Here is a 14,830-nt window from a genome sequence, read left to right on the forward strand (position 1 = left end):
AAACTAAATTAATCAGTGTATGGTTATTAAAAAATGAGAAGGCATAAGTTTAAAGGGAGAGGAAGGAGTTTTAAAAGAGATCCGAGGGGATCTTTGCTGGGTCATGGTTGATATCTGACAGAGGAGGAGGTGGAATAAGATTCAATCACTACATATAAAAGGCAATTAAAAAAAGTACTTGTATAGTAGACAAGACATGGAAGGATAGGGAGCCAATACAGACAAATGGGATTAGTGTAGATCGATGACAAGGTCGGCACAAACTTGTTTCTGTACTATGCACCTCTGACTCCGTGATACGATAAGACAGTACGTGCCATTTAGTCTGGGTTATAAACGTTTTTTCAAAGGTTCTATGTGAAAGGTTGATGAATGGCAATGCATAGGATAGAGGGCACTACAAAAGAGGCAACGTAAGTTGGCTTTCAGACATAAAGCAGAGAGAAGAGTGCTTATTTTGTGTAGTGTGAAATGGTAGTTTATGCCAGAGGATTAATGTTAGAACTGCATAGGAATAGTGGGGTGATCAAATGAGGAAATTTGACATAGATGGCTAATAAAGAAAATGGGAAGGCTCAAATGGAACATAAATACTGCTGGAATGCAACCTCATGCACTTGAGTGACACTGTAGCAATGAGTTTTACAATGCAATAAAAACAAGAATAAAGCAGAGTACAGTGTTACATAGAAACATAGAAAATAGGTGCAGGAGTAGGCCATTCGGCCCTTCGAGCCTGCACCGCCATTCGATATGATCACGGCTGATCATCCAACTCAGTATCCCATCCCTGCCTTCTCTCCATACCCCCTGATCCCTTTAGCCACAAGGGCCACATCTAACTCCCTCTTAAATATAGCCAATGAACTGGCCTCAACTACCTTCTGTGGCAGAGAATTCCACAGATTCACCACTTTGTGTAAAAAATGATTTTCTCATCTCGGTCCTAAAAGACTTCCCTCTTATCCTTAAACTGTGACCCCTAGTTCTGGACTTCCCCAACATCGGGAATAATCTTCCTGCATCTAGCCTGTCCAACCCCCTAAGAATTTTGTAAGTTTCTATAAGATCCCCCCTCAATCTTCTGAATTCTAGCGTGTACAAGCCGAGTCTATCCAGTCTTTCTTCATATGAAAGTCCTGCCATCCCAAGAATCAGTCTGGTGAACCTTCTCTGTACTCCCTCTATGGCAAGAATGTCTTTCCTCAGATTGGGAGACCAAAACTGTACGCAATACTCCAGGTGTGGTCTCACCAAGACCCTGTACAACTGCAGTAGAATAGTAAGATTAAACGAGAACTTACCAGTTTGAAGTTTGATCTGTATTTTATGAGGAGTTACGATTAGGGTTAGGGTTAGGGTTAGGGTTAGAGAAGAGATACCAGTTAAGTATATGATCAAGGGTGGGAGCGGAGGGCACGTAATCCCTCATCGTAACTCCTCATAAAATACAGATCAAACTTCAAACTGGTATGTTCTCGTTTAATCTTACTATTTTACTTCGGAGTCACGTGAGTGACTACGTGAAGTTTTTAAAGCTCTGTGATTTCATGCCGTGGAAACGAGTCCATGCATCACGTCTGCCTTGATGACTGTAGGAGGAATTGTGTTAACATAATTTGGACATGAATTCGACATTGAAATCATAAAATTTATTAACACAAATTTATAACCCCTTTTATGGGATAAATTAATTTACAGAACTTAAAATTGTTTCTGCAAACGTTCCAGGTTTCATTACTGGTTTATTGTAAAATAATTGGAATGTTTTTTCCCCCCCAGACCATCCTGCTGCCTTGAGGATTTGGTCCATTGGGACATCCAACTATATCGCTACCGATGTAGCTGCAGCCCTGGTGGAATGAGATTTAAAATATTAATATCCACCCCAGCCTGTGTTAGCACCTGTTTCAGCCATCTTGAGATGGTCTGGACCGTCACTCTTTTGTGTGGTTGCTAGTGGCTGACCAAAAAGTGCCTTCTCATTGCCTCTTAGGATTTTCGTTTTCTCCATGTATAACGACAGATGTCTTACTATACACAGACGGTCATCTGTTGGGTATGACCTAAATTGTATATTGAGGCCTGCTGATCCCTGTCTGTTCTGCTTTACTAACTCATAGATATGAAACGTAATATTTTCTGTTGAGGAAGTCATGTTGTCCAGTCTAAGTTTATGCAATGACTGTACCCTTTGTGCCGTGACCAATGCCATTAGCATGACTGTTTTTAATGTCAGTCTGTGTAGGGACAGAGCTGTTGCTGGAGACCAATTCCTGAGCATCTTCAGGATAATAATTACATCCCATATTTGGGAGTACCTGGTTCTTGGGGGATTAGTATTAAATTCCCCTCATAAGTTTTGTTACCAGTGGGTGAGTCCCAACAGAGTAACGCTCTGTCCCCTGCCATAGGTAAGTCGATAGGGCACTTCTGGCGCAGTTGATGGCACTGTAACTGAGCCCCTCATCATAGTGGAGGCCTGCCAGATATTCCAGAACAGACGGGATGTTCATGTCTCTGTAGGTGATGTTGTTTTTATGGCAGTGCATCGCCCACTTCCTGATATAGACCAGATACTGTTTTTTTTGGTTGACTGTCTTTGGGCCGCCGAGATCATGTTCACTGTTCGGTCCGTCAGTCCCAGTTGTAGTAGAGGTGTTTTTAAACTCTACAAATTAATAAGTTCAAATGTTTATGGCATGGGTGGCTATCCCTTGTTACGGGATGTAGCAATAAATCTGATCTATGTGGGATGGTGATACATGGTTCTAATACCATGTTTAATACCACTGGGAACCATGGTTGAGTAGGCCAATCGGGTACTACCAATACCAGACGCAGAGTCTTGTTGTATTTTCCTTAATACCCGATTGATGAGGCAGAAAGGAGGGAATGCGTAAATAAACAATTCCCCCCCCCCCCCCCCCCCCCCCCCTCCCAATGCAGCGAAAATGCATCTGTCGCCGCTGCCCCAGGGTCTGGTTCCCATGAAACATAATTTGATAACTGGTGGTTAAGTCTGGATGCGAATAGATCGATATCTGGTGTTCCATATTTTGCTGTAATAACAGCAAATACTTTTTTATTCAACATCCATTCGGTGTTTTTATTAAATTTGCGTGACCTGGTGTCTGCCACTAAATTTAGTCTCCCTGGTAGGTAAGTGGCTGATATCCAAATATCTCTCTGGATACACCATTGCCAAATTGTATTAGCCAGATTGTCACATGATGTCGATTTGTTTCCACCCATGTGGTTAATGTATGCTGCCACGGTGGTATTGTCTATCTGTAGTCTAACATGCTGGTGATATGACCCAGTACAATATGACTTTAGGCCATGTAATGCACCTAACATTTCCAGGTAGTTTATGCCCAGTGTGAGTAATAATGATGCCTCCTGAGCAGTCCATCTACCTCCACAGCTGGTGATGGTATTGGTGGCTCCCCACCCAAGTGCACTGGCATCAGTTTGTAGTACCATGGAAGGGTTACTGACAATGATTGGATTGGAACAAAGCCAGATGTTATCTATCCACCATTTTAGTTCCATTTTAGCTTGATTGGTAGTTTCATAGGTCTGTCAAAGTGACCTGCATTAATTTAGAGTGCTTGTATTTTTGCTCTCTGTAAGTTTAGGTAATGTAGAGGTCCAAATTGTGTGGCTGGAAAGGCAGCCACCATTTAGCCAATTACTTTTGCTACCAATCTGATGGATGGTTTGCTGATGTAAATGATGTTATTGCAAGCCTCTATTAAATCTCTAGCCTTACCCTTAGGCAGAGTCACCGACATGTGAACTGAGTCAATGCTGAAACCCCAAATAGTCCATAGTAGTGGAAGGCGTTAGTTTAGATTTAACTGGATGGATAATAAATCCCAGTTTTTCAAATAACTGTTTTGTGGCTGTTACAGTTTGTTTGGCCAATTCCAAAGTTTTGCCCACAATGAGTATGTCATCTAAATATGCCATGACCATGTGTTTACGTTTCCGTAGAGACGCTAGGGCTGGTTTCAAAATTTTTGTGAACAGCCTGGGGCTGATGATAAACCATTTGGCAGTGCTTTATACTGCCATTTTGTCCCATCCAGTTGAATTTTAAGTAACATCTGTGGTCACCTCATATAGGCACTGAATAGTAAGCATCTTTTAAATCGATGCTGGCCATGAAGTAACCTTTGTGGTAATTAATGGTTTAGCAGTAACAAAGGTATCCATTTTGTCAGATATATGATGATGATGCGACAACCACCATCTTTTTTGTTTTTGATAAATATATTGGTCACGAATTCTAATGGTTCGTGTTGAGTTTTCTCAATTACACCTTTTATGTAAAGCCGCTCCAGTTCAGCTTGCGCTTTTGATTTTTCTTTATCAGAAGGCACGAACATTCGGTTCAGTATATGTTGAACTGGAGGGCTGTACTTGTGTATAAACTCTATTGTATATCCCTGGATACTGCTTAAGATGTAAGTATCGGTTGTTAACATGCTCCATGCCTTCAGAAAAGAGTGTAATCTCCACCCAATCTCCATGCTCCCTGTATTTTGTAGGGAACCAGACCCACCTACCTCCATAGTTACCAGTGGCAGGTTTACTTCTTTGTAGGTTCTTCGCTGCTGTTGTTGCGCTGGTGTCTGGATTTTCGGTTTGGTTGGTGTTGGAGGTCCCCGCATCTTCCAAGAAGGCCGGCCTGGGCCATGGCCTAAAAAAGACTCATGTTTTGAGTACCGGGCCTTCGAGCTTTCACCAGTTCTGCTGGTGGGTGCGTAGGGTGCTGTCTTTGGCTGTAGTGGGTTCCAGTAGGTTCTCTTGTTCCTGCACCCCTTGCACACTTGTCTTTCCTTCTGCGGACCCCTTTTTCAGGTCAGCCGAGAACTGACCCGCAGTGCTCCCCTCTGATGAGGTAGAAGCACTGTGCAGCCCTTCAAGAGGTACTGCTGTGGGTTTATCATAGGGCCCACAGTGACCCGACTCCATCTCCCGGAGTCTGTCACGTTGGAGCAAATGCTCCAACACACCACTCCATCCGGCTCCAGCGCTCTCGGGCGCAGGCCGCCTGCGGTTGTTCAAAGTCGGACTCCTCTGAGTCCACGATCTTGTTTGTTTTTGTGTCTAGCCTTACCGCCTGGCCGCGTGGATCTGGCCGGTGCGGAGGCGACATCGGGCACAGCTGATCCCATCTAGTCCACCAGCTTTGTCGCAGCCCGTTGGTTTCTCCACCTGTAATCAGCATGGTAAAAATACAAAAGACCGCAGCTCTTACCTGCAGGTCCAGGTTTAAATTGTCGCTACGGGGGAACGTCGTTCCACCCCGCTTCCTGCCGTTTTTGACTTGTCCAAAAGTCGACGGCCCCATTCTGAATAGTCTCCCGCCCGGCCGTGGTGTTCTGGCCGGCGCGGGACCAAAAGTCGGCACAGCTGATCCCTTACGGGGCTTGTGCCTTCAGCTGCTGCTGGCTCCCGCAACTTTGCGGTCCTCCCCATCCAGCTTCACTCGCAGCACTTGTGGACACTATTTTGTCCAGCTTCCCCCCCTGTGAAAAAACAGCGTGGGGAACAAAGCTACCGCAGAGTAAATTTCTTACCTGCAGGTCGCGGTTTCAAACTTACCGCTGCGGGGGAACGTTCCCCCCGCCTGACGTTTCGCAAGCGTGAAGCGATATGACACCCATGCGTCGTGGCGGGGTTCTTCACGTAGTCACTCACGTGACTCCGAAGTAAAATCTCCCTGCTCTTATACTCAAGTTACAGTTACAGAGAAAGTGTAGATTGAAAAATGCAAGAGCCACAATGAGGTAGGTTGAAAGATCGGAACTACACCTATAGTTTATGGAGAGAACTGTTCTGTAATCTAATAGAAGCAGAGACGATACAGATCTTGACCATCCTGATGTGTATTCTCAAGCTTTTATGTCTTCTGCCTGACAGGAGATGGGAGAGAGAAATTGACCAGGGTGCAAATACCCTTGATTATGTTGGGTGCTTTCTCAAGGCAGCATGACGTGTAGAAGGAGTTGATGAGTGGAGGCCGATTTGTATGACAGACTGGGCTACATTCACAACTTACTGCAAATTTTTGTGCTTTCCTGATTTCTACAATGCATGTATAGAAGTTGGTAAGAGTTTTTGGGGCATGCCAAACTTCCTTAGTTTTCAGAGGATGTAGAGGTGCTTTCTTGGCCGTAGCTTCAATACGGTGGGTCCAGGGCAAATTGTTGGTGATATTTCTGCCAGAAATGGAAACTCTTGACTATCTCCATTTTGGCATCATTGATGCTGCCTGGGGCATGTACACCATCTAATTTCCCGAAAACAATAACTAGCTCTTTCATCTTGATGCCATTGAGGGAAAGGTTGTTTTCTTGACACTGAGTTGATGCTTTGGCACCGATCGTGCAAGAGCTGGCTGCTCTTGAAAAGGAGGCGCAGTCGTCTTTCTTACAGTTTGGCTTTCTTCCCAACCGATTGCTCAAGCGCTTTTGATTGCAACATGCGCCTTAATTTTGTTCAACAAAGAAACTGACAAGGTACTAAAGCTCACTATCTCCTTCCTGTACTCTGTCTTGTCTTTATTCATGATCTGGCCCAATAAGATGATGTGAACTTGCAAATGTGGTTAGTGCAGAATTGGGCTGAACAGTAGTGAGTATATAGGCAGTTTCACTGATGCTATGATTTATCACGGAAGTTGTTTTGTGGCCTATTCTCACTGATTGTAGTCTTATGGGTCAGGACGTCGAAACGTCCTGATTGTAGTCTTATGGGTCAGGACGTCCAGTTGCAGAGGAGATGCTAACTCCTAAATCCAGGAGTTTGGAGATGAGTTTGTTTGGGATCATGGTGTTGAACAGAGAGTCATAGTCAATAAATAGGAGACTGACACAGATGTCCTTCTTATTTGGATGTTCCAGCTATGTGTAGGGCCAGTGAGATGGCATATGTCCTGGACCTGTTACAACAGTAGTCGAGCTGTAATGAATCAAAACTGTCCGGAAAGCTGGAGTTAATGCGCACCAACTTCTTGGACAGTAGCCATTAAGGCACGGTACCTTGCTGTTCTTTTGCATCAGGATAATAGTAGTCTTCTTAGAGTAGGGGAGAAGATAGGAGAATGGGATTAGGAGGGAGGGATAGGTCAGCCATGATTGAATGGCGGAGTAGACTTGATGGGCCGAATGGCCTAATTCTACAATTCCTTATGACCTTATGGTATACTCTCCACTTGCCTGGGTGAGCACAATGTCAATGACTTTCAAGAAGCTTGATACCATACAGGACAAAGCAGCTTGCCTGATACGCACTACATCCACAACCATTCACTCACTCCACTACTGACTCGCAGCAGCAGCAGTTTGTACCATCTACAGGATTCACAGAGGCATACATTGTGGCTCCTGAGACAGCACCTTCCAAAACCATGACCTCCACTGTCTAGAAGGATGAGTGCTGCAACAGCATTGAAACACAACCAATTGGAAGTTACCTCCAAGCCACACACCATGCTGAGTTGTCAATATATCAACGTTCCCTCACCATCACTGGGGAAAGTATTAACAACCCTCAACAAATGGTTCCTCGCCTACCTGGACTCTACTCAGCACCTCATATTTTGCTTGGGCAGCTTACAACCCAGTAATATGTGTATTGATTTCTCTAACTACAAGTAACCCTTGCTTTCACTCTCTCTCCATCCCTCCCCCATCCTAGTTTTCCGACCAGTCAGAAATGTTATCTCTTTGCCTGTTGTCACCTTCCCCAAACTAACAATGATCTACTCTCCATTTCTTTGAATTTCGTCGCCTTTGATGTCTCGTTTTCACATTTTATGTTTCCATATCTCTGTGTCTCCCTCTCCCCTCACTCTCAGTTTGAAAAAGGATCTTGACTCGAAACGTCACCCATTCCTTCTCACCAGAGATGCTGACTGTCCCGCTGAGTTACTCCAGCATTTTGTGTCTATCTTTGGTGTAAACCAGCATCTGCAGTTCCCTCCAACACAATCCTAGTTTGGTTGATGGGGAATCTTATATTTAAAAATAAACTTGCCATAGCTCCTGTTAGACACAAAAAGCAGGAGTAAATCAGCGGGTCATACAGCATCCCTGGAGAAAAGGAATAGGTGATGTTTTGGGTTGGGACTCTTCTTCAGACTTGATTGCCTGATACTTAGTACGCCAGTTATATTTTATTCGGCTGGAGGTTCAGCAAGAAATAAATATTACTAATGGGAATGTGACGATAATAATTTGATAAATAATTCGCAAATATACAATAGAATCATGGAGGAGAATCAAATCAATAATGTTTGTAATAAATGCAAACATCTGAACAATAGTTGAAGGTTATTCTTATCATAAGCACTTACAAGTTCATTTCGTTCTTCAGACAGCAGAGCATTCCGATCCTCCAGTTTCCTGATGATTGCACTTAATTCAGCAATTTTGAGTTGGAATCGCCGAGTATCCTTTTCATCCAACTGCTGTTCCTGAAACATAGATCAACTGCAGATAACTGGACATCAACAAAACCACACGTGACTGACAGACCATAAGCAAAGAGACTGAAGATTTCATCACAACTATTAGATCAGAGGCAGAATTTGTTTTTTGGCATTCATATGTTAACTCTTCCTAGTGGCAAAAATGAACAACCAAACAAATCAGCTGAAATACATGAAGGAAATTAAAATAAAATGGGATGGCAAGAAAGTACAGTTCAAAAGAAGAACAGTTGACATTGATACACCATGAAATCCAAAGACATTTCCCTACCTCAAGAAACTATTGTCTATTTCAGTGAAATAGAAAACGTAATGCTTTACACATTGTATTCCAGAAAAAAGCTAATCATGCTGTTACAATAAGGAGCAGCATGCTTGCTAGTTCACAGCTGAAGGCAACAGGCACTGAGAAAATGGTATAATTGATTATACAAAGAAAGGGAATTTGAATGCTTTATATATGAGGACTTTTGAAGAAATGTTGGAATGAATTACACTGAAAGCAGTAGGGTTTTTTTTCTGTCTGATTAGATGCCAATTATCTTCCATTGGTTATGCCCTTGCAGAAGCTATTAAAAATAGATACTGGGAGCATGGATGGGTTGAGGACCTAATGATCCGTGAATCCCATTTAACAGGTGCAGTGATTCCCCATAGACAGGTGCAGGAGACCCTTTGCATCATAGACTCTGCCAGAATGTCAGAAACATTTTCACCTCACGTGCTAAGAAAACCAAGAGCCAGTGAAAGAAAAAAATCTTGATGAGAGCCAGCAATGTGAAAGCTAAAGTATGTTTACGGGCATGAGCGTTTGCCTTAATTAAGCAGCAATATATATTGATAGCAAATTACAGAAAAAGCATAAGGATAACAAAGGATGATGGAAAGCACTGCCTTTAATTTATTCTTACAATGTTATAAAGCACTGAATCCTTATAGCATAGCAGGTAGGCTTAGTAGGCTTATGTTCTCTTGTTCATTCAATGTAGAAGAAAGTGGGAGACATTCGAGCAAGGCCAGGTCTCGAAGTGGTCTGATTAGTGTTAAGTTTAGTGTGCAACACACAGTGCCTGGGTTTCTAAATATATATATATACTAGACTAAGTGGGACCCGTTGGGTCCCATGTATACACGGGAGGGCTGGTCCCCCGACGCAATATTCCACCTCTCCACCAATTACAATATTGGTGGCCAGTGGGGGGGCTTTCTGGAGCGCTGGTATGGGTTCTTGGAGTAGCAGCTCAGTCTCTCAAGCCTGATCTGCTGGCAGCTCACTCACGGCTGGTGGGCTGGCAGTTGACTCATGGCTATTCCTTGAAATCCAATTTCAAGCAGGGTGCAAGGTCACCAAATTCAAATCCATTTTCCTACCATTTCAAGCAGGGTGCAAGGCCACCAAATTCAAGTGCAGTTTCCTACCACTTCAAGCAGGGTGCAAGGCCACCGAATTCAATGGCAGTTTCCAACCACTTCAAGCAGGGTGCAAGGCCACCTAATTCAAGTGCAGTTTCATACCACTTTCAGCAGGGTGCAAGGCCACCAAATTCAGTGCAGATTCATACCACTTCAAGCAGGATGCAAGGCTGCCAAATTCAAGTGCAGTTTCATTCCACTTCAAGCAGGGTGCAAGTCCACCAAATTCAAGTTCATACCATTTCATGCAGGGTGGTAAAGCACCCAAGCCGCCATGTGCAGTAAGTCGTGCCTTTTAACTTCATGCCAAAGCACCTAAGCCACCATTTGCAGTAAGTAGTGCCTTTTAAATTCAAGCCTAAGCACCAAAGCCACCATTTGCAGTAAGTAGTGCCTTTTAACTTCAAGCCAAAGCACCCAAGCCACCATTTGCAGTAAGTAGTGCCTTTTAACTGCAAGCCAAAGCACCCAAGCCACCATTTGCAGTAAGTAGTGCCTTTTAACTTCGTCAAAGTACCCAAACAACCATTTGCAGGCAATGCCTTTTTACGTCAAACAAACCATATTTTCATTTTCATACAACATTAAGGGGACTCACAGTTGAGTAGACATGTGTTCAGTGTTATTCAGAGCTCAGAGAAACGTGACCCTTTGGCTTCATCCATCTTGCAGAGACTGAGTGAGGCACACCACTTCCTGGTTTTATAGTCCCTCCCCCTCCCTCCAGCAGGGGCAGCAGAGAGAATGGTGAATTTTTAAAAAACATTAATATCTCTCTGATTTGTGATCGATGGGAAAAATCCTCCGGTCCAGTAAGGCGGAGGGGGGCTCTGAGCGAGGTGGCCAAAAATGACGGCCGTAGGTGGCGGTGTTCTCTCGGAAATCGCAGCACAGTGGGCCAAAAGCGGTCAAGATCAGACTTTTAGTAATATAGATATACGCAGATTAAATGAATAAAATAAGCAGCAGCGATGGTCGGATTGGTAAGGTAGGCAGGAGCAAGGTAGTAATGTATGCTTTTAAATTTCTTAAGAGGTAACTTCAAATTATTGCTATTATTAAATGATCAGAAGACAAACAAGCTGCTACATCTTGAAATCCAAATGTCCTCAAAAACAACAAAAATGAAAAGCATTATCGTAAACTTAAATCTATTATTAATTCTACTTCAGCAGCAACAAATAGTTGTCTATGGCGTAAAGAATTTCAAAGGTAGTAGAATAGTTTTGAAATGTGATAATATTGCATAAGAATTAATAGTTAAGCAGAAAGTATTAATATGTCCCTCATCAAGATTTGGTTACAGAATTTGTTGATTCGGGCATTTATAGACCACATATGTGAAGGTGCTTACAGGGCTTCCTGAATGGTCTGAGGCGTCTCCTGCACCACTTGCGAAAGGAAGCTCCCTTTTCGGGCTACTCAGATGGCGTTTTTCCCATGCTTCAGCCTCTTTGACCTGGGTAAGTTGTTCATCTAAAGCCTCTTTTTGGAGCTGGAGTCTCTGAGCATGCCCAGCCTGAGCCCCCAGCTCTTTTTCCAGCATGTAGACTGCTCTGTCTTTAAATTTTATCTCATCCATCTACAATGAGAACAAAACACAATCACACATGCATGCACTTGAGGTCATCCATTGCCACAAGACAATTATTCTGTAAAATTAAAACTCAAGGGCGAGAAGAAGAGATTGGTATTGACTGGAACCGTGATCCAATTTTGTGCATTTAAAAAAAAAATTCTGAGTTCATTATTGGAATTCCATTTTATAAAGTAAAGAGATTACTTTTTATAGCTATTTTAACTATTTCCAATTCTTTTTAGTTCTTTTGATACATTCATAGTCATGATAGGTTTGGATCTTATTTTTCCAGAATAATAATGCCACGAATTAACAAATTACTTTTTAAACGACTTAGTCTCTAATATCACATACTATTTTGTACATAGCAAACCAAAGCACATAAGTGTATATCTCAGTTATTTGCAAAGTTCCAGTGACTATTAACCATTAAATTTGAGTAAATATTATGCAAATCAATTAGCTGTATTAAATTTATAACAAAACCAATCAAATCAGTATTAGGTCTTTTATTCATTTTCAACATTTAAAGAAAAGGCCAATTCATGAAACATTTATATTTAATTGCATTCTTTGTTCGACTAATTTAGACCAAAGTGTTTCACTAGATGCTATTATTTTGAAAATTAAATAACTACAATTTTCATTTCTAAGACAGTATTTGGCTTGGCAGTCACAGCAATCACAAACATCCGATTCTCCTGTGAACCCCACCATCCAGATTAATCGGAGTCACTCATCAATAACTACTTGAATTAGGTTCTTCTGTGAAGGGTTTTGGCAAAATGTGGTCTTCATCAATTAATCTAAGCATCCACGTCATATACATTTACATGGCAGCAGTCATTCCACATTGGCGTTTCCCAGACTGTAGCACCATTCATTGTGTTTAACAATCTCCAAAACAAGCAACTAATAGATATTTACAAGTAGAAATGCCTTTCTTAATGTAAATCCAGATCCATTGTCCTCTCTCACCCAGGACATAGTAGACTTGGTTACTCATCAGAGGTTCTTCATTAGATATACTATTATCATTTACCCATCAAATCTTCTCAGAAATGGTACATTAAAACGATGTCACATCTCATTCCACTGAACTTCAATCAGCATAGGACATAAAGTGTTAACACTGAAGAACATGGATAGGTGGTGTTTGGGTCAAGACCCATCTTCAGACTGAAGGAGGGTCAGTCTGAAGAAGGATCTCGACCCGAAACACCACTTATAGAAACATAGAAAACATACAAAATAGGTGCAGGAATAGGCCATTCGGCCCTTTGAGCCGAATCCATGTTTCCAGAGATGCTGCCTGACCAGCTGAGTTACTCCAGCACTTTTTGTTCTTTTGTGTATTAACCAGCCTATGCAGTTCTTTGTTTCGCCTGTCAGCGTAGACCCATTGAAAAAAATTCAAAACAAAGCAAAATATTACCAAGGGACAGCATGAAAGGAGATTTGTTGCCAATTGCATTGAACTTCTCCTCATAGGACCCGAGCCTCATCTCAGGAATCAATTTAATTCACTTAGGTTATGTTGCCTCCAAGGCAAAAAAAAACAATCTTCTTCAGCTGCAGACCAATGTTCCAGTTGACAATGTCCCAGTGGTAGCCAAACTTCCCTATCTCGATTTTGAACACACTTGTGGTAACAGGAGAAACAGTATTTGCCTTTCTAACTCAACCATGATTGTTTTCTGCAGTTCATGAACCAAAAGTACAAAGTGGCTGCACACCCCCAACACATACTAGGTTGTCATTGCATCATGTGATAGGAGCAGAATTAGGCCTCTCGGCCCATCAAGTCTATACGCCATTCAATCAAGGCTGATCTATCTCTCCTTCCTAACCCCATTCTCCTGCCTTCTCCCCGTAACTCCTGACACCCTTGTCATTCAGGTTCAGGTTCTTGTCATTGCATAAACAATTTCTTACACGTTTATCAAAAGAAGTAACTATCAACTTTTGACCTTCTTGTCCGAATATCCTTTGTGATCTTTTTACCCATAATTAACTGTCTCCATCTAATTTTTTTATCATCAGCAAACTGGGATACATTGCTCTCCATCCCGTCATCTGACTCATTGAAAAAATGTCAATGGCAGAAGCCCTAGCCTTGATTTTGTGGCATTCCACCGGTATCAATCTGACAACTCGTTAATGAGCACTTTTTTTTCTGAAATCTGACTCACCCTCCACCGATACATTGATCCATCCCAGTGATTATGATACTTCCCACTTTCATCCCTCTGCAGACAGAGAAACTAGAATGTGGCCTTTTATATCCAAGAGATTCATCCACTTTAGGCTTCATTATTTTGTCCAGTATACTTTCCTTCCCAAGATTAATAGAAACATAGAAAATAGGTGCAGGAGTTGGCCATTCGGCCCTTCGAGCCTGCACCGCCATTCAATATGATCATAGCTGATCATCCAACTCAGTATCCATACCTGCCTTCTCCCTTTAGCCACAAGGGCCACATCTAACTCCCTCTTAAATATAGCCAATGAACTGGCCTCAACTACCTTCTGTGGCAGAGAATTAAACAGATTCACCACTCTCTGTGTAATAAATGATTTTCTCATCTCGGTCCTAAAAGACTTCCCTCTTATCCTTAAACTGTGACCCCTTGTTCTGGACTTCCCCAACATCGGGAATAATCTTCCTGCATCTAGCCTGTCCAAACTCTTAAGAATTTTGTAAGTTTCTATAAGATCCCCCCTCAATCTTCTAAATTCTAGCGTGTACAAGCCAAGTCTATCCAGTCTTTCTTCATATGAAAGTACTCCCTCTATAGCAAGAATGTCTTTCCTCAGATTAGGAGACTAAAACTGTACGCAATACTTGAAGTTCCACACCTTCAGTAGACCCATTCATTCTGACATGGGTTTTTATGTCCTCGACTGTAAACATATCTGCAAAACATGTGTTTAATACCTCAATCATTTCTACACACCCTATTATATCAGGTCCTGACTATGATTCTAACCCACCCTCCGTCTCCTGCTGAATGTGAGGATTACTAATCAAATCAGGAAGATTGTTCCCGATGTTGGTGAAGTCCAGAACAAGGGGTCACAGTTTAAGGATAAGGGGGAAATCTTTTAGGAACGAGATGAGAAAAACATTTTTCACACAGAGAGTGGTGAATCTCTGGAATTCTCTCACAGAAGGTAGTTGAGGCCAGTTCATTGGCTATATTTAAGAGGGAGTTAGATGTGGCCCTTGTGACTAAAGGGATCAGGGGGTATGGAGAGAAGGCAGGTACAGGATACTGAGTTGGATGATCAACCATCATCATATTGAATGACGGTGCAGGCTTGAAGGGCCG

The 14,830-nt window shown here is 42.4% G+C and overlaps 1 protein-coding gene across 1 annotated transcript in view; it reads right to left on the bottom strand.

Annotated features, from left to right (window-relative positions):
- Positions 1-14,830, bottom strand: part of jakmip3 (Janus kinase and microtubule interacting protein 3) — a 285,672-nt gene that overhangs the window by 68,469 nt on the left and 202,373 nt on the right. The window contains exons 4-5 of the mRNA XM_033033654.1: positions 11,274-11,501; positions 8,372-8,485 (exon numbers count right to left, since the gene is read on the bottom strand). Of these exons, the coding sequence (XP_032889545.1) occupies positions 8,372-8,485; positions 11,274-11,501 (342 nt within the window). The remainder of the gene's footprint in view (positions 1-8,371; positions 8,486-11,273; positions 11,502-14,830) is intronic.

This window comes from Amblyraja radiata, chromosome 15, assembly GCF_010909765.2.
Source record: "Amblyraja radiata isolate CabotCenter1 chromosome 15, sAmbRad1.1.pri, whole genome shotgun sequence".
Classification (NCBI taxonomy): domain Eukaryota; kingdom Metazoa; phylum Chordata; class Chondrichthyes; order Rajiformes; family Rajidae; genus Amblyraja; species Amblyraja radiata.